We start from the raw sequence: 27349 nt of genomic DNA on the forward strand, positions 1-27349 counted from the left end.
GGATTCTAAATATAAACAACAACGGATAAGTAGCAAAACCATGAAAACCAGTTATCTCATGAAAGAGAGAAGCCAATTTTTGAATTTAATGTGACTAAGGTTGAGAAGAAACTCTAAAAGTATCTTTCTTTTTATACAAAGAAAAGTCTGTAATATCGACAGTAGTATCCGCTGTTTCAGAAAATTTTCGCCGTGCGCGATTTTTACTCTCGTAAACACACTTACGAATAAAAAAATACGAAATTTCACACATTTTTAAAGAAATGTTTTATTTTATATTCGGAGTTGTGAACAGTTTACCCATTTTGGGGCTTTTGAGAATCAATGTTCAACTCCGTAGCCTTGTAATTCTGAACCCAACCCAGAAGACAAGGAAACTCCTGGATCAAGCATTGGGACAAACGAGCTTTCGTGGAGAACTTTTTGATGGAACTAACTCGCATTTCCGTTACATTGTGAGAAAAACTACGAAAACCTCACACGGTTAGCAGGACGGTAAGGAGAGAAAAATCAATCAATACCGCACCCTCTTTCAGAATATAAATTTAAACTGTTCTCTCTTCCAAAGAAGAAACTCGTGTTTGAGCACCGTCTATTGTACTTTACGGACTATGAACGGACAAAGTCACTGTTCGCAACGCTTTCAGTCTTTACGGGTAGAGAAATGTCCGGTGGAGGCGGTTTTGCACTAGATTATGTGACCGAACCAGGTCCACTCACAAGGCTATATCTGTAAAAAACATTCTGATCTGAAAATGCTATAGATGCGGTACACGGTTTTTTGAATAATTTTATACTAATTCAGACTTTTTTTTTTACGTTATTACGTAATTCAGTTGAGCAAAAACTGATAGCAGTGGAATTGTATTTTTTTTTTGCAACCACGTTCTCTTATGTTTAAAAATAGACAGAATTTTGAGCTTTTAAAGGAAAACAACACAGTAAAATTTTCACAAAATTAAAAAGAAAAAATTCATTTTTTGATTGTTTATCCTTTTAACATTATTGTAACAAAATATTGAATAAATTTTCGTAAAAATGTAAAAGTTACAGCATAATATATCAAGCGCGGCGCGAAACGCGGGATGCGCTGTTACATGTATAAACAAATTAATTTGTGTGGTTAGTTGATTAATGAATTTGCTCACTCCTATCAAAACATTTTAGTGAAGTCCTCTACAAAGGCAAATTTCTCCCAATACTTGATCCAGGAGTTTCCTTGTCATCAGAATTGGGTTCAAAATTACAAGGCTACGGAGTTGAACATTAGTAGTCGTAAACCCAAAAATTGGGTCGGCTGTTCAACGACGGTTATAAAAAAAATAAAAATGAAAAAAAAAAAAAAAAAAAAAAAAAACGAACATTTTAGTAAAATACTATAATTTTAACTATTTTATTTAAATAATTTATCAAAATTATGCAAGCAAAAGAATTAATGGTGCGTGCAATGTAAGTAGTTGAAATTGCCATTTATTTACTAGTAATAATTTTTAAAGCAATTTGCAAAGGGTTGACTGTTTTGAAATTGGTTATGAGTTCATGAAAATGGTTATTGACAGTTTAGATATAAATGTAGGCTCATCAGTCAAAGAACATGCTCCATAAATGAAGATGGCCGCAGAATTTCGGCTTCTACTAAAAAAAAAAAATATGAGGCGTAACAATGAGGGTAGATAGACCAGAAAAAGACTGACTGCTGAAAATGATGGAGCATATGGACCTGGCATTGATGCATTATAGTTAGTTAAAAAAAATTATTTATTTATATGGATTATTGATCTCAAAATTTTAAACGGAATTTACTCCATACTTGTATCGCTTAACTAATACAATTGTCAACCGATTTACTACAAATTAACACACTGATATCACAATAAATATAGTTTTATTTGTTGCCTGTAAGGAAGTTTTAATTGGGTTGACTGGTTTTAATCAACAACATCCAAACTTTGATTATTCTCTACTATTAATTACAATTGTAATACAATATATTAGATTATTATCATATATTATAGCAATCCCTTTTTTCTTGCGACAAATTTAATAATTTGGGATCAGATTCAGTATTATAATTCGCTAGATTCCATTTTAGATAAGAGATTTAAATGAAAAATAAATCAGTGTAAAATAAATAATTATTCAACGATGAGTATTCTACTTGAATTTGTTAAATGCCTTAAACACATGAAAATCAACGAATGTGTATTTCAGTTGTGAATAATTACTGTTTATATTTGGTATAATGCTGCATATACTGCATAATGAGTCCTATTAAAAGAAACAATTTTAACATCACAAATCACTATTTTTATTTATTTTTTTGTCGCCATCTAAAACCACCGAAAGCTCTTGAAAAACAATGAAGTCAAAGGGAGAAAATAATAAGTTTATAGAATCCCCAAAAAACAATGCTCTTTATGTTTAAAGCAAACAATGAAAATTCTTCTTAATATAAAAGTGCTATTCATATATGATCTGCATTTTAGGATTGCTTGTGAATGAAGGGGATCGGTTAAATATTTCAGATTAATTTGGCCGTCTAAATGCAATAGAACCCTCGATTATCCGAAGTTACTGCGACCAGACTTATCTTGTATAATGGAAATTTTCGGATTCCAGAAATAACATTGTTTCACTAATCTTACTTTACTAAATAAACTTTTTAATTAAATGTTTTTCTTTTATAATTCTACATAGTATTTAAATTTATGCAGTTTTAATATGACCAATTATTATTATTTGCTTTATAGTTATAAAGATACAGTAAAAGCTCGATATACGAGTGCGGTATATTTTCTAAGCAGGTGGAAAGTTTCCAAGCCATTGCCAAAATGTTTATGTTAAAAAATACAAAAATCCTATGCTTAAAACGAGTTTAAAATTACAAAACTCCCGTTATTACGGCATTTTTTAAATTTTTTTTTATTCATTTATTTTTTTAGGGAAATATATATTTTTTGCTGTTTAAGCGATCAATATTATACGAAAAAGTACATACTTGAAAACACTTTCTTTCTTATCTGAAAATAAAGCAAGAAACATGAAAAACGAACGTCATTTCACCCTATTTCCTTTTTTTACAATCTTAACCCTTTATGTTTATACACCAAACGTGTGAACGACGTGTTTTTATGAGCCATTTTTTGTTGATCACATGTTTATAACATATTCCTTTCTGGGCAATTTACTACTGAAATTATTATTCGATGACGGCTTAAGCTTATTGCACTTCATGCAATTTTTTTCTTCCCTCGCGTCTTGCAAAGTGTAGGCCAAAAATATTTTACTCTAGATACATTTTAAATCAAAATAGTAGCCCAAAATTTTAATATAAGCGGTAAATCTATTTCACCTTAGTCGTTTTTATTACAATTTTAACATAAAATATGTGCATATGCTTATAACGACAAGCTCACTATAACAACAATTCTCTTTCCTACTGATAATTGTCGTTGCAACGGATTTTTACTGTATTTTAAAGTTCACTTGCACTATTAGCCCAGAGGGCCAACTCCTACTCCTTCGCTCTTTTTTATTTTTATGAATCATTTCTACAAAATTACTAATTCTGAATCGTTAACTGATTTCCTTGATTTTCCAAGTTAACTTCAATGATTACTTTGTAAGCTTTGTCTGCATACTCAATTTGAGATACATTTCTTGCGCAATATACCATGCTCTACAAAATTTCAGGTTCTTTCAAAATATTTTTTTCAGTGATACAGAACTAAAGAAGAAAATTTTTAAGTAAATAGAATTGTAATAAACTTTTATCAGAACATGACCATTTCTCGTCTATCTCATCTTTTATATGCGGTAAAAGTACGTTACAACGACAATTCAAATTAGCAGATGAAATTTTCGTTACAGAGAGCTAGTCGTTATAAGCAAACGCATATATTTAATGTTAGAAAATAGCAATAAAAAAATTTAAAAATGCAATCGAGATATTTACCTCCTTTATTTTGAACAACTTCGATCTAAACTCATATCTAGAGTAGACTGTTTTTGCCTACAGATTGTAGACTGAATACGTAGATCTGTACTTTATGAAAAAAAGAAATGTCTACAACAAGTTTTCAAATCTTAAAAAAGTTTTTACGACGCAAAAATGAAATGCAATAATTTTTAACATCATTGATAAAGTAAATGAAGTAGTAAGTTGTCAAGATGGAAAATAGTGGTCGGCAAAAGGATTCTTTTTTATTTTTTATAACCGTCGATGAATAGCCGGCCCAATTTTGGGTTTGCGACTACAAATGTACAACTCCGTAGCCTTGTAATTTTGAACCAATCCAGAAGACAAGGAAACTCCGGGATCAGTACCCCCAGAGGTATGATTTGTTATGGGAACATGAAGGACTTTGAGACTCGACAGATTTAACGTGCAACAGTCACCATTTACTACACAGGGAGTCTTCGGCAAGCGGGTTTCGAACCCACGATCTCTTGGACATGGAGCATTCATTTGAAGTGGGCGTCATAATTTCTAAGAATAGCGAGGTTTCTTTTTTTGTTAGGAAGAAGATAACTTAGGCGGTGGGCGCCCTTACATTGCCTTATAAAACACAGGTTAAAATTGTAAGAAGGAAACCATGTTTGTTTTTCTGCATTGATACCAGAAAAAAATTAAAATTTCTTCCATTTATGTCTTCTTCGTTTAATATTGCACTTAAGTAGAAAAATGATTTTCTCTAAAAACTTTTTTGTCAAATATAGAAGGCTAGTAGTTTTTAACTCGTATAAGCATTCAATTTTTGTAGCTTTAATAAAACTATTTTGACGGTGGTATGGATTTTGTCGTAATAGAGGACTTCTCGTAATATGCCGCACTCGTTATAACGAACTTAAACTATATGTGTAGTGGTAACAAAATTTTTTGGAAAAAATTCTTAATTCTATGGAAAAAGATTATTTTTTGCCGCTTTATTAGTAATCAGTCCCACTGAGAATCGGAGAGGCGAAAAAAGCGAGTCATTTGAAAAGAGTTACATAAGATGTTTCTGGTTTTAGCGAGCGAATGCGTGAAGGAGACGAGTGTGTTTAAGAATCTGTCTAGACTTTAGAAGAAAGGTTTAAGAAAAGTTAAATGTTTAACACTGTTTTTCGAAGTTCCGTCGCCAAAGAAAACAAATAAGCCATACTTTAAGGGTCTTACACTTGATGGATTTAGATGATTTTGAACTATATATATAATCTTGCAGTGAAGAATTATCTGGGCTTTAGAACGGAAGAATAATTTAAATATTTTAAAAGTTATTAAACATTTTTTAAAATCGTCAATTTGGCTCCATTTTTCCACCTAGATGAAAATTATCGAAATCACTGCTTATTCTCAGTTTTTGTAAATTTTTATGAGCCCAGGTAATGCAACCATTGGAGTAAGTTTTTAAATATTAAAAAATTAGACCACAAACACTTTTCATTTTCACAAAACTATGGCTTTTTTCCATATTGATGTTTCGCGCCATTTTCAAAATAAGAGTAGACAACGCTGGCTTTGGATAGGCTAAACTTAACAGTCATGAGAGTAACAGTTGCAATGCCACAGAAGTTAGCATATTATTCGCAAAAAAGCATCATTTCATATTACGACGGAGCTTTCGAATAGCCTTAAAAATAAGGTTCTGTTTCTGTGTTTTTCACCGGAACAAACACTTAAATTTAAAAATAATAATAAATAAATTAATAAAAAAAAGTAAGAGATAATGAAGCACAATTTGAGATATAAAGCGTGCTGTATTTTAGTTTCTCTTTTATTTTTCTTATTATTATTTCGTATTTATTTATTTTTTAAACAAAGTTTTACGAATAAAGTCCCACTATAAGCAGTTTTTGAAAGATAATTTAATATTACACAGATCTCAGTTTTTAGATTTATGATAAATATCTTTGCTTTTGTGCGATCTACGTCATAGGAATTTTGTAGCAACACCCAAATTGATTTTCATTAGTTTAAGCTAAAATAAAATTACATTTTAAAATCTCTAAAAACTAAATAATGTGAAGAAAAAAATATAACTAGTGTGTTCATTGTAATTAAATGATTTTCTGAAAACCACAAATCATATATTTTTATTGCTTTAAAGTTTTAAGAAAAATTCCATAGAACTTGCAGCATGTTTTAAACTCGAACTTTATATTCCGATTTGTTTTCAAAAAAATTTTTTAGGAGAGATTTTAAAGAATAGTTATGTTTAACTTTCTTATAATTATTGACTAATAAATTTCCTTTCTGCCGAAATATCACTTTTTATTACTAATTAATTTTATATGTAGCGTACAATTTTTTGATTTATTTCAGTAGAATGTTTTCTGAACTATTTTATTTCATTACCAAATAAATAAATTATAGTGCATCTTTCTTTTTTAAATTTCTCAAGAAATACTTAGAGGTTTATTTTGTAACTTTAGAGCTCATGCGTTTCTTCATAGGTCACTTTCAGAATTTTCAGGAAGACAATAAATTACAAAAGAAAACAAGCATTTTTGAACACCCTACGGATGAAAATCAAGAAATAAGCTTGTAACTTATACCGATTACTTTGGTTGTAAATTGCAGTATCAGCATAAAATGTCATAAAGTATTTATGGAGATATTGACATTTTTTTGAAAAAGCTAATTTTTTTGTCTTACGTTTTTTTGCTTTAACTTTAAAAACATTCAATACAACGAAGCAGAATTTTTTGAGCAATTAAAAAATAACTACAAAATTATTGTTTCAAAGTTTGAAAGAAAAAAGTGTGCAAAATATGACTAATTAAAGTAGTTAAGTAGCACTGCGCATGAAAATTCTTAATTTCGTTGCGAATCGTATTTGGCAATTAATGGAAAAAGTCTTTTTTGAATATTTAAAAAATTAAAGAATTTCAAGCAATTTTCTAAGTAGTTTTTGTACTTCTTTAAAAAAAGTTCATAATGATAAGGGGGGGGGGGGTTTCTCACAAATTTCATTCTGTACAGTTAAACAAGATTTACTAAAAATGACACCAGCATTGTGGGGGATCATTCACCATATAAAAAAAAAAAACGTTTTCTTTCCTCATACCATCACAGTTTAGTGTCCTGACGATTATTGTATGGTATTATAATTTGTTATAAAATTTTGTCTAATGGTACAAGATGAAATTTGTGGAAAACCCTTGATCATTTTTAGCTTTTTTTAAAGAAGTACAAAAACTACTTAGAAAATTGCTTGAAACTCTTTAAATTTTTAAGATGTTCAAAACAGACTAGTTGCCAAATACACAAAAAAGGGTAACTGTATTTATATTAAACGTTCTGTGATTCAGTACAAAATTAAGAAAAAAAAAATTATTTTTTATTTTTCTACCCACGAGCAGTATAAAAGAATTACTTTAAATAGTCATATCTTGCGCAGTTTATAATGAATTTATTTCAAATTTTAAAACAATAATTTTGCAATTAACTTTTAATTGCTCCAAAAATTTTGCTTAATTTTAATAAATATTTTTAAAATTATAGCAGAAAAATGTAAGGCAAAAAAAAATAGTTTTTTTTATAAAAATGTCCATTGCTTCATAAATATTTAAGTAAGGTTTATGATGTTTTATACAGTTATTTGAAATAATAACCAAAGTAATCAGTATAAGTTACAAGCTTATTGCTTGATTTTCTGGCATAAGGTGTTCAAAAATACTTGTTTCCTTTGGTAATTTATTGTCGGTCCCTGAAACCTTTGAAAGTTTTAAACTTTTTTCCTTAGCATGAACTAATTACCTATAAAGTTTCAAAATAATGTCTAAGTATTTCTAGAGAAATTTTAAAAACTAAAAGTATCTCTTTCATTATTGTAAGGAAATAAAAGAACAACCCTTAATAACTTTTGATCTAATGATCGGATATTTTCGTTCTAGGACTCAATCTTAATGATTCAAAGGGGTGATCTAAATGCTAATTAATTAGTGCAGACGATAAGTTAAGAAATCAGACACAAAAACGTACTATCTCTGAATAAACATACTAATTTTTCAACGGATTTGGACAGGAGAGCGGTCCAAAGTTTGAACCCCTTAAAGTCATTTTAATTTTTTGCGTAACTCGTTATATCTCAAGAACTTTTAAAGTGAATTGAAAAACTTGGCACACAGCTATAAATTTCGATGCAAAGTACAATTTTTAGTAAATATTTATTGTTTCTTATTATTTTATTTAATAATAGTCGAAAAAAAATTTGAAATTTAAGGTATACAATTTTTTACAACATTTAAAAGGAAGTAATTTTGTCATTTAAAATTACATTCTTTAAAATGATGTGAAAAATTTTATAACTTACAATTCAAAATTTCCTCGACTTTTAAATAAAATATTTAATATCTACTGACTTGCAGGGAATTAACTTCGGATAAACGAATTTTACGGTTGCGAACAAAATTTTTTCTTCGCTTAAAAACCAAGACACGCAAAAAATAAAATTAACATTAAGGGGTGTAAACTTTGGACCGTTCTCCTGGCCAAAGTATGGGGAGCATATTTTCCAGATTGTGGCTACCCCCTAGATTTCATTAGTCAGAAATCCGAATTCGTAAAAAAAAGGCATATATATTCAGAGAAAGTACGTTTTTATGCCTGATTTCGTAGCTAAAAATATCGTCTGTATTAATTAATTCGCATATTTAAGGTCACCCCTTCAAACCTTTAAGATTGAGTTCTAGAACGTGAAAAGCCGATCATTAGATCAAAAGTTATTCTGGGTGGTTCGCTTTTTATTTTGCGCACTGTACATATAGCAATTACATAGTATATAATTAAAACAAACTATTATCTTGCGTATTAAAAAAATGGTGCAGATTGTCTATCTATAAATGAAAAAACATAATTTTATAAATCTGAAAAGCGTTTATGTTGCAATTTTTTTAATGTTTGAAAAGTTACAATTTAGTGGGAAAAAGCTTGCCGAATTAGCAATTTTTAAGCATTTTTATTTTCCTATTAGTCTGTTTTTAAATCTAGACAATTCACTTCATCTTTATTTATAATGTTGGCAAGAGTTCTTCCATTTAGTGAATTTTATCAGTGTGAAACAGGTTAATTTGTACAGTGACTATGAGCAAGTCATTTAAGTATCTTAATAACTTAGATCACGAGACCCATAGGAATAACTGGTAAGTTTTTTTCTTCATATTATTTCTATTTTGTGCTCCATATGAAAACCATTTGAAGGATATGAGTGTAAAATATTTATATCTTAAATTTTACTTAATTTTTTTTTTTTTTTTTTATGTTAATGTTATTTTGTAATCCATACGAAAAACGACTAGCATGTAAAACTGGCTTAAGAAGAGAGAAGATGTTGCTAACATTTATACTGATGATAACTTTCAAATAGATGAAGGAGCCTTCAACTTGCAAGCGCGAAACTTAGTGATCGTCAAATTTTTTACTTAAATGGCTTTCGATATCTCTTGACTTTCGATGGTGACTTAAAAGTTACGAGAACTAAAGGCTGGATTCACCCAGGGCTAAAGAGAATAGAAGGGCTGGTTCACTCCTTTGAAGTATCTCTTGCCGCGCCGATCCTCCGACGTCACTCTAGTGACGTCACTTTGGCGCAAAGCTCGCACTTTTACTTCAAGAACGGAGCGTTTGGCCTTACTAGCTCTAACTAATATTGGATCATTTCTTTTTGCGACATTTGTTATTTTCTATAATGACTTTCCTCAGTTTTTGCAGTGAATTTACAAGAATTTAAAACTATTATCGAAATGCTAGTTTGCGCGATTGCAACTTGCAAAAATTCTGATATAAAAACGTATAATTGAACGTATAACTCAAGGAAAAAGTATAATTTTTCGCGTGTTCCCTAAAGTAAATGAACGACTATGTAAAGAATGGATTCCGAAATGACACAGTTAATATAAAACAGCAATACGTTTATTCTGTCGTAAAGAACTTTTATAAAAATTCATTATCTAAATAGAAACCGCCTCGTTACTTCATAAAGAAAGGCAGGTGAAAAGAATTAAAAAATAGATAAAGTCAAAGAAAATTAAAATGTAAGTAAAAAGTATAAATAAAATATATAGTATATAGTTGAAATTCTCCTAATTTCATAACATATTTTTTAATGTAGTTATTCTAAATATTTATGATTTTTTTTAAAAATTATATTCTCTTCAATTTAAATATCTATAAATTATATCATCGTAAATTTAAATGTCTATAAACAATTGTAAAATTTCTAATGTCATTATGAACCTAAATTATTATTTTGTTTCAGTAATTAGCGTTTAAGGTTGATGTTTCCTAATGATTAAGTATGAACAAATTGCTATTAACGGCATATTTTAAAATCAGGGATTCTAAATTTAACTTAACTTATCTTTATAAAAGAATATGTAGATAAAAAAAGTGTCAATATATGCCTTCATTTTTCTTAATAGTTAAAGTTAAAACTGAACTTTTTAAAATAAAGTATTTATCGTGTCATTTTCACCAACTAGCAAAACATTTTTATAAGTTTAAAATGGTATTTTTTTAATATAATAACCAAGAAAGTTTTTTTTGAACTATGTTTATGAACGGAAATAATGTCTTAATTACGTAAAGTTTGAAGGCTAATAACCAGAAAAAGTCTAACTTATTTTTACAAAGAGAAAGATGCAAAGTTATCATATCTTTGCTTGCGATCTCCGAGATCTGTGGACACAGTGACGTCATGAGGAGGGAAATCGTAGCTTCAGCTCTAAGAGCGGAGTGAACTAGCCCTTGTATTCTCTTTAGCCCTGGGATTCACCTACTTTTTCAGAAGTTGTTCACTTCTCCTGAAAAAGTGGGTGAATCCAACATTTCTCTAACTGTTGTTTTCATGATTCCCTTTCCAAGAATATATTGAGGGGAATTTCTTGCGTGATTGTGAATATTTTTTATTTTTTTAAACAGAGCGAGTAATATTGCATACAAGCATATATATATTTTTTACTTGCTTATGCTTATAATCTAAAATTTCATAACGAGAATCAAGCATTTTAACAAGTGTATAAATAAATTTCATAAAAATAAGAAATAATTTTTTTCAACTGTTTTCAAGTGCAGTTTTGCTAATTTAACACCCCCTGCAAAGTGTAATATTTCACAGAAATTGAAACTTCAGAGGTTGTTTCTAATAGTAGACGATACCTTGTAGGCAAAGTTAACCTGGATGTTGAGTAACTTTGCCCTCCAGTTTTTTTTTTTTTAATTTTTTTACTGAAACAGAAAACAATAAAAATATATTTAAACGTCATACATCGGTTTTATAAATTTAGGACCAAGTCTAGAAATTTTTTTTCAACTGATATGAAACTACATAAAATTTTTCCTAGAAATTTAAAATTAAGCAAAGTAAGCAGAGTTGATTGTATAATTTAAAATTAAAGTTCAGTTGAGTTAAAATCACTCAAACAATTGCCTTTTCATTCCTCTTGTTATTTTAAAATTATTTTCTTCTTTTCAACTGAAAGAAAAGTAACGTTTTCCCCAGAAGTTTTGAAATTGAGCAAAGCGAGCAGGCTGAAAAAAAATCTAAAAAAAAAAAAAAAAAAAAAAAATGAAGAAAAGATTGCTAGTAGAAAAAATTTAAGAAGTTGTAAAAATTAAAGATAAAACGAAAAAGTAAAGATTTTTCTATCTTCATTTATGAAAAATAAGGAATTATTTTCCTTTTTTCTTAAATCTACTTTTGTCTGTATCTGTGGTGGTATGGCAAGAATTTCATTTGAAGCTCTAAACAGGCACAAATCGGAACTACAGAAATTACAAATATAATATATATACACACACATAGGGGGATGGACAAAATAATTGAAACACTTCTATACTAATAAATTTTTTCATATTTTTCCAGAAATATTAAGAGAATCATTTTATAACTTCAGAAGTGAAAAATTAAAAAAAAAATTTTCTTAATTTTGTAGTGAATCATCTTCGACAATTAATGAAAAAAGTCCGATTTGAATATCCTAAAAATTTAAAAAGTTTCAAGCAATTTTCTAAGTAGTTTTTCTACTTTTTGAAAGAAAGCGCTCTAATTGATATGGAGTTTTCCGCAAGTTAAATTTTCTATCATAAGAAAAAATTTTATAACAAATAATGATTTACATAAACTGTCCGTACACGCAAATATGTGGTATAAGGAAAGAAAACATATGAAAGAAAAAATATTTTCATGGTTGAAGGATCCCCCCACAATGCTAGTAGCATTTTTAATCAATCTTGTTTCGTGGTACAAAATATAATTTGTGAAAAACCCATTATCGTTTTCAGCTTTCCTTTGAAAAGTACAAAAACTACTTAGAGAATTGCTTGAAACTTTTTAAATTTGTAAAATATTCATATGATGCTTTTTTCATTAGTTGCTAAATATGATTCACTACAAAAAATCTTTTTTCGCGCATGCGCAGTATAAAAGAGCTATTTTAAATACTTATATCTTGTGCAGTTTTTAATAACTTTTTTCCAAAGTTTAAAACAATAATTTTGTAAACAACTTGAAATTGCGCCCAAAATATTTTTAAATTCTATTGCATATCTTTAATGTTTCAGCAAAAAAAAAAAAAAAGGTATGACAAAAAATATAATGCAATAATAACCAAAGTAATCAATATTAGTGACAAGTTTATTGATTGATTTTTCAGCAAGGGTGTTTAAAAATACTTATTTTCCTTCGTAATTTACAGTTAGTCCCTCTAACCTCTGAAAGCTCTAAACCTTATTGCTAGGTATGAAAAAACGCATGAACTACACAATTCTAAAATTACAAAATAGTCCTCTAAGTATTACTTGAAAAACAAAAAAAAACAAAAATGTCAAAAACTAAAAGTGTCTCTTCCATTACTGTAGGGTAGTGTACACATGTGTATATATTACACAGGGCCCGCGCTAAGGATTTCAAACTATTAGCCAGTAAATTAGACAAATATCAAAAGTATTCGCCAATTTTCGAAAGTCTTCACCAAATGCAAATCTTAACAATTTTACGGTAGTTTGTTTCAGGCTTACATTATTTAGACCCAATTCTAATTAGTTACGCAGTGCATCTACCGAAAATTACTGTAATTGAATAAAAAATACTGATTTTCTAAATTTTGAGGATCGAGTTAAATATATATTTTTTTTCCAGTAGAGAAAATTATTCGCCAAAATTACGATTTATCACCTTTGGAGAAGTGACGAATTCTTAGCCCGGGCGAATTCTTAGTGTGGGTGTGTGTATATACATATATATAGTTAGATAGATATAATAAGTGTCTATCTGAGATTATAATTTTTACTTTTATACTTAGAATGGTTTCATGATTTTGAGTGGTACGGCACTGTAGTAAAGTGATTAAAAAACTGAAAACTTGTAACAGCATCGTTTCTATAAGCACCATTGATTTTTGCTTATCTTTTTACCAATTTACCTCTCAAACTTTTATTTGCATCAATTTCTAAATTAGTTCAATTTGCCTCTGCACAAATTGAATTTTGTATTGATAAATTTCTAACGCTTTTAAATTTCTGTCTTTACAACAATTACATTAAAAAATGACTGTTTTTCACTCGTGCAAATTAACAGTATTTCCATGGGAGCTAATTTTAGTTCAACCTATTTATGGTCAATCTATTTTTAATTTACTATTAAAAACAACTATAAAATGAGATAAATCACAACTTTTTATGTTGCAGATATATTGATATATTCTGGATTAGCTTTTATGAATTTTAAAATTTACATCGCTCTCTTTATCTTAATTGTTTAAATTTTGTTTGTATATGATAAACACCAAGACTTTAAATTCAAAGTACTCAGTCTACAAAACTATTTTAGTTGTGTCAGGGTGCTTAGAGGAATTATTATTTCTCAAATTATCAGATTTAAAAGAATTTGTAACTATAATATCAACTTCATGCTAGAAATGGATAATTTCAAAGCCAAAATTTTTCACAATAACTTTCCAACTAATTTTATTTATCATCTTGTGGCCCAATTAAAAATTTAGTTTAAAATCAACTTTTGGGATTTAAACTGTCCACAAATGCCTAAACTGTAACCGTCACTTATAATCATTTATAACACACCATCTTCAATCCATTAGTTTGGAGGGATGGCTGTTGATGTGGCGATATATTGAATATGGACTTAGTTTGGTTAAGCACTGATTACGAATTAAATAATTTTTCCGATTTTCTTTTTTCATTATCTTTAAGTTCTCATGTTTTCAATGCTTGTGTAGGGTCCAGCCAATAGCAACATGGCTTACAGCTTTTGCTGTTTGCCACATTGCTATAATGAAACCCTACACTTTTTTCATTCAGAGGTATGTATTTTTGTTGTTGGCTACTGCTTAGGAGTTAAAATTTATTATATTTTTTTTTCTCTCTCTATATATATAAGTAAATAACACATTATTTAATCTAATGAATTTAAATACATTTATTTTAACCTAATGATTCATGTCACTACTCCGTTCCCTTTGTCACAGTATCAGAAACCTCTTCGCTCCCCTCTAAGCCTTATATCCCTTTTAACTGCTTTAAAAGAAGTAATAATCTGAAAAATGTAAGTAGCATTGTTAAGAGATAGATGGAGCAAAGTCTATTAAAGTGTGGTTAAAATGAATTCATTAACAACATTTGTTCATGAATACAAAAATAGTCTAAGATAATTATTTTATAAATGTTGCTTTTATAATCTCAGTTAAAATGCTATTGAAAAGGCCAGTAATTAGAAAAAAGCAAAAGAAACATTGGAAAGTAAAAAAAAAAAAAAACCTTAGGGATTTATTTAACATGTAGATACCAAAAAAGATGTTTTGATGTTTTGTGTCGTTTTGCTGATTAGCATTGAAAATGCTGGTTAAAAATGGACAAAATCTAACAGTTATGAGTAACCAATAAAGAATTAGCCTTAGACTGCCTGTCAGCAGTGCATTTTTCAAACATTGATATTCAGCTTAATTTCTATTAAAAATAAAGCTTTAAAATAAACTGTTTTATTATTATTAAGATGATATGGTTAATAAAATTGTGCATTGACTAAGCGTTTTAAAAATTATACAAAATTTTAACAGCATGTTATGTTTGTGTGTTTGCTACTTTTTGAATTTTTTTCTTTGATTTTACTCATGACTAACCATTAAAAAATATTCCAACTGGTAAATAAACAAATAAATATGCAGCTTTATACAAGTACATCTATTCATTTATGTAATTTTATGAAAAAAATATTTTTGAAAAACTGGAAAAAGTTTCATGTACTTACTGACTTTTGAATCAACATTTTGTCAACAAAAGTTACTGGGGGTCCCCCCCAGTAACTTTTTAATAATCAAAAGAAATTAAGAAATAAGTTTTTCTTTTGGCAACAAAAAATAATTTTATTTATTTATCCCTATCAATCTTATCTGATAAATATTCCTTAATCAAAGAAATATAATTCAAACCATATTATAATAAACAATTATTGTATTTAATTAGTGTATAATGAATGTGTTACTTTCTGTTTACTTTGTTTGACCTAGAAAAATCATGTACAAGATACAGGACTTTCCATAGTATTTGCATATTTTGTTTTTATAGTATATTTTGTTTTTAATACTTGTTATGTCTTAAATATATAAACTTTTGAAAAAATTTAGATTAATTTTAATTAATATAACTTAAGTCATATAACAGATACAACATTTACACACAAATAATGGTGTTTTACATGTGTCTTAATAATAAAGTGTCTTAATCATAAAAATTTTCATTAATAACAATTATATAATTAAGAAAACATAATAGTATATTTAGAAAACAATAAATTTATTTGATAATTTAATTTGCATATTTAAATACATCTTAAAATAAATAATACTAATGGTATATAAAAATTTTTAATGAATTTTAAAGACATTAAAATTACTTAATATTAAAAAGTGTTACTTCTTACCATCAGTAATTAAACTGAGCTAAGTGAAGGGTTTGCATAAAATTATTTTGATATTTATAGTTATATTGCAACATTACAGAAAAAAAAAGTTGCTCATTAAAATATTTACAAGCTGAAGAAATGAATACAAAAAATAAGTACTATGTAATGATTTGTGCAAATTTTTGGAATATATGATATCAGAGAAAATTTTCACAAACATAATTTAAAAAGTTTAAATATTTAACAATCACTCTCTTAATATGATACATATGTATATATATATATAAAACAGCACTTGCAAGGATATAAAATTTGTTTTAAAATAAAACAACTACAGTAAAAAAAAAAAAAAAAACGAATTCAGAAGTCACAAAATAAAATAATTTGTAACTTTTAGATTTGCAAAATTAGGAGACAATTTTGTCACATTGGCTTCAATTCTGAGCCTTCAGAATTTGTCAAAATACATGCCACTAATACTCTAAATAATCAATCAAACATGCAATGCAGAAAAATTAAACAAGTTTAAACTGTTAATATACATTATTATCTAGTAAATATTAAATCAAAGCTTTAAGTCATGCAAAACTGGCCAAAACTTCATGACAGAAAAATGACATAAAAATTGGAAAAAGAATTGTAAATAAAAAGCCATGCAATTCAATACATGACATACAAATCCTAAAAACAAAGAACCAGAGTTACATATTTCCAAGCCCACCTATTTTTATGGCCACCTTGAGATGCTAACAAAGATTGTTGATAGCTTGGAGGTTCAATTTTAAGATTCAAGTCGACATCCGACTTTGTCATCCAGCCTGAACAGTCTGTAGTAGAAGACATTCTACTATCAACACAAGATGCATGTTCATATGATGAAAAAGATTCTTGTTTTTCAAGTGAAAGATGTCTAGTTTGAAGTTTGGAATTATCTTGCAAATGTGACAATGAATATTCACTTTTACTAGGCAAAGAATCAGAAACAGTGGCCCACTTGTGATGCAGAGGATGATGCCTGAAGTTACTGCTTGCATAACTATGTCTGATATTTTTCTGCATATATGGTGGAGGATATCTCAAAACCAATTTTTTTGGTAACTCCATAGAATGAACAGTTTTTTTCTGCACTGCTTGAGATACAAGAGTAAAACCATGCCTTGGGTAGTAAACTTCTGTAATGGGCAGATTTGCAGGGCTTTTTGAACGGGGCGGTTCTTCAGATATAGATAAATCAGTTTGTGTTTTTACATCACAAGAGTGAGGCATTTTTCTCCTTTTATTCAAATATGGCTGAGAACTGCAGACTGAAAAATATGAGTAGTTTCTAGGAGAATCTTCAAAATCCTCTTCTAAGAGTACAGACAATTTTCGGGGAAAGGTGCATTCTCTGTACCGAATGAAATTCAAAAGTAAATTTTAAAGTATAAATGAATGTATAGCTAATGCATATAATTGAGGAGCTTACTGCAAATAGTGGTTGTAAATTTTAAGGAAAATGTAATGAATAATATTTCAATTCAAAAGTTACATTAAAAAACTTTACAGTTAAAGCACACTGAATTAAATACATTTTTATTTCTATTGTATTAAGCACATATCATTATGATAGCAAACAATGAGTATTGAGATGGTATGATAAAGAATCAGCTTACTTCAATTTATTTTAAGCCTTTTAAATGGTCAATATGAAAGGAATATATAATTTATGATTTTTATACTTCATTTTGTTTAACTCATTTAGTATTACCATTAGGTAAAAATAACTGGTATCACTCAGTTTTAAACTAAAATAGACATCAATAAACAGATAATCATGTAATAAAAGGTAACTGAATATTGTGTAAAAAAGTTATTTATAATATTCCTTAAGCCTTCTGTTAGAACCTGCTTTTTTTAAAAACTTTAGGCTTTCCTGCACTAAAAATCATTCCCCCCTCCATGTTATTTAATGGGAAAAAATATAACAGGGAAATTTCAGTAAAATTTTGCCAAGGGTTTTAATGCTTGGAGGGTAAATTTTATAAATCATTATAAAAATATATAAACTTTAGGCCAGTCAGTTGATTAGCTGCTTTCTTAAACAGATTCTGTTTTCACTTCCTGAGTATTAAGCTATTTATGAAATTTTTCTCTTAGTAACATTCCCTTAGGTAATGGGAAAGAAAATGTAAGCTATGCAAGAAAGGGACAACGTAAAAAGCTGCTGCATTTGCAGGCTATATACTTCTTCAAGATGGCTTATTTCTTGGTCGAAAAATTTCATCAGAAACAAAAGCAGATTTAGGAAACTAAAAATTTTCGAACGAAAAGCATTTTATTTGCCAATAGTTTAACTAAAGTGTTTAAATAACATTTTCAAAACAAGTGCAAAAATAAATTTATTCTTTGGGAAAATACTTTTTACAGTTGGTTAGTTTGTTGTTTCAAAAATTTCATCAGAAATATATAGTGAGGGATTTCATATTCAGAATCCCAAAATGAAACCATTAACTTAAGTAAAACATAAACATTTTAAACTAATAACTAAATAATATGCTTAAAAAATAATTCTGTTATTAAGAAACAATAGTAATGTAATGATGAATTTCATATTTACACTTCTTTCATGGCATTTTATGATATGGTGTTAGTAGTCGGAAGTAGTAACAAAGAATATACATGGAGAAAAAAAGCTAGCTACTAACGACATAATGTGAAAGTCTCCCAAGATTTGTACAGTCCCTGTGTAAGTAATATTTAGTGAAAAGTAATATTTAGCAGCACAGCATATTCTTGGACTGGGTTTTCACCCACCTTTCCATCCCTCTCCCCAACTACTATTCGAGTTGCGGAGAAAATGGAATGTTTTCGTCTTTTAATTTATGTTTTGTTGCTGCATTTTTGCACTCCTTATAAACAGTAATGTGCTATTTACTAACGTATTTCCATGAGATTTCATTTATATAATTCCTGTTGATTATATCTGGTAGCACATTTTGAGATGGTATGAAAAGTCGTTAATGGTGAGATGCAGCATATTCAACCAACCGGTTCAGGTGACAAAGCTCCTGACTGTCATTTTGCTTCTTATGCACTTGCACTAAATCTTGGTACATATGATGTTCTGTTGCATCTGAGTGTTGCTCTTGCTGTAAGTTGATTTTCCAGTATGCATCCCATACTGAGTTTGGAGAACTGGACTTCTTCCTATATTCTTTAGTAGTAACCTGGAAGTTTTACAATGAATTTTAAACTCTTGTGCCATCTATGCTCAGCTTTATACTCTTTATAACTCAATCCATAAGCATTCCAAAGAGTTTAAGCTCCCCTACTGTAAAAGCTGGCTCTGTTAACAAGCTGATTGGAGTGTTTTGCAAAGCATTGAGGCTGGTGGCAAATAGAGTTAAACCAAATAATTTATTTTCATCTGTCGATTGTCTGTTTAAATAATTTCTAAAGAAATGAAAGACAACTGGGTTGTTTTTCTTAATCTTTCAAGGTTCCATTGATCAATCAATTCAAGAAATTTAATATTATGCCATAAATAAAGTGCAAAATATTGCCATATGCTATTATTATTATTATTATTTTGGTAGTATCATAGCATGCTAGTGAAATTGTCCAAATTCATTTTCAACTAAAATGAAAAAGATTAAGCTAAAATTGAATCGAAATAACGTGTTGTAAACTCTACAAGTAAAATAATATTGAAGGGTGCACATTTTCAAACTATAAGTCGGAAGTAGTAACAAAGAATATACATGGGGAAAAAAAGCTAGCTACTAACGACATAATGTGAAAGTCTCCCAAGATTTGTACAGTCCCTGTGTAAGTAATATTTAGTGAAAAGTAATATTTAGCAGCACAGCATATTCTTGGACTGGGTTTTCACCCACCTTTCTATCCCTCTCCCCAACTACTATTCGAGTTGCGGAGAAAATGGAATGTTTTCGTCTTTTTATTTATGTTTTGTTGCTGTGAAATGAAAGATAATGAAAATGAAAGACAACTGGGTTGTTTTTCTTCATCTTTCGGGGTTCCATTGACTATAATCAAATAACCATGAAAGAATATATCAAGAAAAGTGAAAGAAATCTCACAGATTTGATAAAAAACGTGTTTCTTTTCTACACTAAAAATTTTCAGCACAATAGAAACAAAAGTAATAAAAGTATAAAAAACTAGTTCTTGGATGAATAAAGGGAAATGTGAGCATGAAGAATAAGTGACTGATATTTGGCAGATTTATCTAATGATTTTTTTTTAAAAGTTGCTTCTTTTTTGCTTTATTAGACAGGATTTAATTCGTGATTGATTTAATTGTTATTGATTAATTGGTCGATAACACTAAAATGATGAAGCGACAAGAACATATTTTGGAACAAAATATCACTTTCCAGAAACTCTTCAGACATGCTAGTCAACAGCATCCTCTGCTTGCAAGCAGGGTGATTACCAGCTAGTTGTATTATATTTCTGCGAGATGTAACATCCAACAGTGCAAGTCAAAAATTTTCATAAGCCTTCTTTCTTCTACCTCTATATTTTTTGCTTCTACTACTCCTAAAAACTTATTAAACATGAGGAAATTTTGCCACCACATTTTTTCCTTCTGAAAATAAATGATTAAAGCATTGTGGCCTGACATTGGTTCCCAATAAATGTTTCAATTAATATGGAAAAATTTTAAATTCAAATTTTGAAACTATTTCTATAATTAAAAAAATATTTATAGAAATAGATGCTAATAAAATTCAATTGAGCAAAAAGAAATAACTGATAGGCTAATAAATTTTGAAAAGGTAGAGTAAAACAACGATCTGTTTAAGATAAACATGTTAAAATTTAGATTCAATAAAATCACCTTTTCTTTCATGAGGTGAGCTAACTTAAAAAAATTAACCACTAATAAATTCTCAGAAAATAGTTATCTAATAATTATAAAATCATTATTTTAATGATCAAGTATGGATTTTATTTCATAAAAAGCAAAAAATGACATAACAATTGCACCATAATGACAGTCACATAAAAGAATTGTCACCAAATTCAATGTAACAGAATACATGGTTTGAAACTTAACATTATAGATGAGAGGATACTAGCTATATATCATATTCAAAGGGAAAAAACATAAAATTCATCCCACAAATTTATTTAGACTGCTTTGATGATGCTTGACACAAAATAAAATTTAAGTAAATGAATTTAAATAAAACTTATTGTGTAATTTGAAAGAATTACACTTATCACTCAAACAAAAATACTCCTGATAAGAATTAATACTTCCTAATATTATTATTTTTTTCCAATGTTCCCTTTTATTTGGGTGCATTTATTTTCAGTTGCCTAAAATATATAAATCAAATTTTGCTTAATACATATAAGAAAAAAAGCACAAAAGTAGTCCTACAAAAATACCAGTTTTATAAATAATCCCAAATTTAATCTACATTAGCCTATTAACTGTTGTACATAGGTAATTAAAAATACAATGCTCAGTTAATTAAAATAGTTTTTTTTAGAAAAGCTTCAATTTTTCTGTCTAATTTTGAAACATAGATTTAGTAGTTTGGCAATGATATTTTTGTTTTATTTTTATGCATCCAATTTTTTTAGATTTTAACTGTTCTTCTAAAGCTTTCTTTTTATCATTTTCCGAGCTGCACATTTTTCTCAACTTTTTCTATATTTTATCTCTTACTAATAGGAAATTGCTCAACAATTCATCATAAATCCACATTTGTTAATATCAACAATTTTTATATCATATGATACGTCCATTTATAGCCACTCTTTGTATTAGATTGCCATAGAGAAACTTGAAAAATTTCTATTTAATATTACTAAAATATAACTGATAAACAAGGTATTTATAATAACAAGAATAAAAATCACTTACTTTGTTTCATCTGTCATACTTTTCCCTTCTAAATCATATATCTTAGAGGAGGATGGTATATTATTAGATGAACTTTGATTAAAAAGAAGGAAATGTGAAACCTCATTTCGCTTTTGAACGCAGTCATTTGTTTCACTGGGAATTTGTTTCATGTCTGAGTGAAAATTAAATTCAGCATTCACTAGTTTAGGGTTGCCATCTTTAACAGCAGCGAGGAAACTATTTGTTCGATGACGAGGGAATGAGTGATCTTCAGGCTCTTTATGGATTTCACAAATATCTGAAAGCAAAAATGTCTCAGAAACTGTCCCGCATGGAGTGGATGGTGGTGAAGAAGTTCTTTTAGTAATAGAGTTAATTAAAATGCTCTGTTCAGATTGAGCCTGATCAATAAAGACACCAGAGACAGGTTCAGTTTGTGTTGATTTTGTAACAACAGGAGAGTCAATAGGCAAAGTCGGACAAGAAATAGATGTGTAACCACAATGCATAGGTGTTGACCTATGGCTAGTGTAAGAGCTGCTACTCCTACAAAAGATCAAAAAATTGTTAAACAATAATGAAACAAATTACAATTGAAAAAAACAATTCAATCCATTTTTACTCAAGTATTTAAGTTGAAGAAAAGAATTCTTTGCGTTAAGGTATTTTTCATATTAAAAAGACTTACGCATTTAATACCAGATGTTTCTCATTAAATTTAGAGGAAAAAATGGTTTAAATGGTTTCCTGCGAAAATATTTCTTTTTTTTCCTCCATGATCTAATTTTTACATACAAAACTGCAACCTCACGAGCTCAAGTGCATGAGGAAAAGCAAATAATTTGCCATGCAAGAGGAAAATAAGAAAACGTTACTTTAACGATATTCTCCATAAAGAATGAAGTGACAAAAAATTTTCTTACTTAATAACTTTTCTACGTAAGTTTTTTTCTCTAGAGTATGATAGATTTTTACTAATTAACTACACTACCTAATACCAATCACACCGTTTTTTCCAGGTTTTTGCTGGCCTAAATTTTCTTTATCAAATGGGGCACCTATTTTTTAGTTTTCTAACAAAGTTTTTAATTTTTACACCAGATGGAGACACTTTTATGTTATATTTATTTTTTCTTCTTCTTTTATTTATGTTTTTTCCTTCGATTTTATAAGTTTCTTATGTCAATAGAGTGAGAGTATAACCCATGCAATTTATTTTCTTTTCTACAATTTTTCTTATTTACTTTTTCTTTTTACCAATTGTTGTAATGTTCTTTCTCTATTTTCTGTAGATGCAATTAAGATACTACAGTAGGGAACCGATTATCCGGAACGATCGGGACCATCGCTATTCCGGATAACTGATTTTTCCGGTTTTCTGAATTGCTACAAAAAGCAGTTTTTTTATTGTTAAACCTAACTAAAAAAAAATATTTGGAAATAATCTTAAAAAGAAGAAAAAACGATGAAGTAATACACTAATGACTATTTCCAAAATGATGGTAAGGTAAACATCTTTAAAAAAAGAAAGAAAAATCCTAAAATCTTATGAGGAAAAAAAAATTTTTTTTTTTTAAATGGTGGGAAAATTCATCGAATTTCGTTCCGGTTTTTTGGTTTTCCGCTTTTCTGATTTCTGGATAACTGGTTCTGTACAGTACTATATTAAAACGTATTTGCAATTTTAAATATATTTGAGATTTTATGTCGGTTTCTGTCTCTATTCATCACCATCACATAGTTTAATTCTCTTTTATAAAAATAAGATTGCATTTAAGAACAGGAAAATCTGATCATTAGATCAAGATTTTTATAGGGTATTAAAAATGCTATTTTGTGCACCGTACAGTATGCAAAACAAAATATTAAGCACCTTAATATCCTCTGATCTAACCATCTAATTATTGTGTACTAAGATGCATTTATATACCATTTGAGTAGATTACTTTAAATATGATAACTAATTTGTGTGGATAATATTTTAACTTTCAAAACTAGACAAAAACATGCACCTTCTGAATAAACATACCTTTTTTATGAGAGAATTAAATTCTTGACCACTAACATATAGGAAGTGGTCACATTCTGGAAAAAAGGATCTCTATGTCTCAATCAGGCGAGCAGCTGAATGTTTGAAACCCCTTAACATTAATTTCACCTTTTGTGTATTTTACTACATTTCTGGTATTCTTTATGTGAATTTTAAAAAAAAAATTATACACAATAAAAAAGGTGCTTACACAAGGATAATTCTAGATCAAATATAATTTCTCAGGATTATTAATTATTTTTATTATATAATTCAATGAAAGTTGAAAAAAATTTAAGCTGTAAAGTATAAAATATTTTACATAAATTTAAATTATATAATATTAAATAATAAAATACTAAATTTTAATAGTAAAATCTAAGGTTTAAACAAATTCTGCTAAATAGTATTAAGAGTAATTTAATTTCAAATGTATGACATTTTAAAATTTTCATTTCTCAGGAAGAATTTTAATTTTACTGATGCCATTCAAATTTTGGATTAATGGTGAAAAATTTTGGGCCCCTTACATTTAAAAAAATTTTAGATTAACGAGTTTTACAATTATGTACAAATATTTTACTAGCTCAGAAGATATAGCAATGTACGGGAAAAGTGAAATCAATAATAAGGAATTCAAATATTCAACAACTCTCCAGAGTTGTGAATACAAATCCATTAAAAAAAGTACAATATTATGTCTGATTTGATAACTATAAATGTCGTCTGCACAAATTAATTAACATACTAAGATTGTATCTTAGTAGGTAAAAATCCAATAACTAGATCAAAATTTATTTTAAAGCAGTTCTTCACTCTAGAAAATCAATCATCCAAAATAAAATTTCAATAATAAGTGAAATATTCAATAACACATTTTTTGCATATTCTGTTAGTTATGAAAGAATAGGTGCAGCTTACCTATTTGATCTATTATAAAAGCGAGCTAGCACTTGACCATCAAAACTCTTACAATGAAATATTTCAGATAGATTTCCTCCTACGAAATAATGAAAAATTTATGTTTTCTTAATGTTACTTTATTAGAAAAATAACTCAAGCATGAGATTATAGAACGAAATAAAACAGTAAATTAGCAAAGAATGAAGATGATACAGACATTAACAATTCAAAGCACCATTTTGATAATATATCCAATCAAATGATCAATTTACAATGTTTTAATTCAAGTGCCGTTTAATAATCTCTAATAAATGTTTAAGTTTGATGTTGTTGAGATTTCATTTTTACAACAGTTGAAATACGATAAAAGAAAAAATATTTTAATCATACTACCAAAATCAAGTTTTTTTTAATTTCAGAAAAAAAATACGTTTTGTTTCATTTTGTTAAAAAGAAACCTGAGAATAAATCAAAAAAAAAAAAAAAAAAAGCTTGCGTAGAATATAAAAAAATTTCATAAAAAGTATATAAAAAATACAAAATGGAATTAAGATGTTTATTTGCAAATCACTTTTCTATCACTAAGTAATAAAATTAGTAAAAAAATAAGTAAAATTACTTTAGATGAAAAAAAAACAAGATCTATTCTCACAACTATTTTTCCCTTTAATTAAATGGAAAAAACTATGTTTCACTTAAAAGTAAATGTTTAACTATACTTTACTACTTATACTAAATAAAGTTTATGTCTTAATTAAAGTTTAATATTACAACTACCATAACTCTAATAATTTTTAAGTTCCTTAAAATTGAATGTTTAGCTATGTTTTCTAATTTAAAATAGAAGTTTATGTTTTAATTATTAATGCAGAATTTTACAACCACTATATCGCTACTACTAAAGTCACTTAAAATTTAATGTTCAGTATTATGTTATATTTTTAAATTAATAGTTTAGATTCTTATTATTAATGCTAAAGAACACATCTTTATGGTTGATAGTTATAAAAAAAAACTTTAAATTATTAGCTTGTACAGAAATCTAAATTTTAAAATAATAAATTTAAATTATATTAATGAAACACATGAGATATAAAATAAAACATTATGATTTTGAATAAAATTTTACTGTCTACAAACATAATAATGTATACTTAATAGGATGCACATGAATACAATTTGTCAATGAGATCTTACAAATTAAGAAAAAGGATAATGCATAGTATGTTTTCAATTATTTATCTAGAAATATTTGATAAACAATAAACAAAAACAAATTAATATCATTATCTTAACTATTACGATATTTTCAGCTACTTTCACTGTCGAGGTAGAGAAAAGTTTCTTCCAGAAGGAAAATAATCCTGTCAATATTAAAATAGAAATTCCAATATACTTATAAATATAGAATTGTACACTATTTCATTGATTCATTTTTCTTTTTTAAAAGAGTTTATTTAAGGCATCCAGTTTAGTACAACTTTTGGGTATTTTTTTTATTGAAAAATGCATGGATGTTTTCTCAATTTTTTAAGATCTTATTGAACTTTATTTGATAAACTATCAGTACATTGTTCAATACATGTCATAACAAAAACATAAAGCAAAATATGAATAAAAAATACAATTTTAAAATGAAGTGGCGTATTCTACAAACAAAATTGTGTAGCATATTAAACATGACAACATTATAGTAATGAATATTTTTAAACCTAGATATTTTCTCATTTGAAAAAAAAAACAATTATGTAATAGAAGTAAATGTAACTCCCAATTCTGACAGTGAAGTTAATAAAATGAAAGAATATTTCAATATGTTATTAACAGTCAGAGTCTTCTTCACGATGTCAGAAATAAAAATAGATTTGTTATAAAATTTTCATCAAAAAGAAGATGTAAATAATTGCTACAACTTTAAAAATTTAATAATTAAAAAGTTTTAAAGCTAATCGAATTACAATATATTTTCATCTGTAATAGCAAATTTTTGATGCAAGGGATTTTAAAAATCTTTTGCAGATGATGCAAGTGCATTGTTTTGGTAATGGCACATGTTTTACTTTAGGAAAAATAATATATTTGATTGGCATTTTTGAACATTTCATTTTTACTTTGGATTTACACACTCTCTATTTCAAAAGTACTTCGCTTTTCCATATTCTTAATTCTTTTCTGATTTTAACACAATCTGATATTTTTTTGGTGTGTGTGTTTCAAACATTTTAATAATTTCTGTTTCCATTTACAGACTGTCATTATAATTTTAAAATAATCACCATAAGTTCAAAAGTTTAGTTTAAGATATTATTAAATCTCTATAAATAATTAACCCACTGAATTTTTAGGTAAAATCAATTGCTGTAGAAAAATACATAGACGAATTAAAAAGTAAAACTAATTAAAAAAATTAGTTTAAACTTAAACATTTTGGTAATTTCCAAAATGGGCAACTTGGGGATTCCTTAATTAATATATGTTATGTAAAAAGGAATGCACACTAAAATGTGTCTTTAGATAGTCAAAGAGATAAAACTATGGTTGAAATCTATTAGACATTGAGTTATGACAATTAAGCTTTGAAACATGAAACAAAACACTTTTAAAAAGGAAAAAGCAACAAAATAAAGGAAAATAATATTTTACCTTACATTAAAA

General features: G+C 27.8%; 1 protein-coding gene across 6 annotated transcripts in view; it reads right to left on the reverse strand.

Annotated features, from left to right (window-relative positions):
- LOC107453359 (uncharacterized) overlaps window positions 1–27349 on the reverse strand; it is a 102717-nt gene that overhangs the window by 50627 nt on the left and 24741 nt on the right. For all 6 annotated transcript variants that reach the window (XM_043041330.3, XM_043041334.3, XM_043041333.3 and 3 more), the window contains exons 7-9: window positions 24713–24791; window positions 21781–22308; window positions 16621–17286 (exon numbers count right to left, since the gene is read on the reverse strand). In XM_043041330.3, the coding sequence (XP_042897264.2) occupies window positions 16621–17286; window positions 21781–22308; window positions 24713–24791 (1273 nt within the window). The remainder of the gene's footprint in view (window positions 1–16620; window positions 17287–21780; window positions 22309–24712; window positions 24792–27349) is intronic.

This window comes from Parasteatoda tepidariorum, chromosome 12, assembly GCF_982258835.1.
Source record: "Parasteatoda tepidariorum strain Cologne lab strain chromosome 12, Ptep-v5.0, whole genome shotgun sequence".
In the NCBI taxonomy this organism is placed as follows: Eukaryota; Metazoa; Arthropoda; class Arachnida; order Araneae; family Theridiidae; genus Parasteatoda; species Parasteatoda tepidariorum.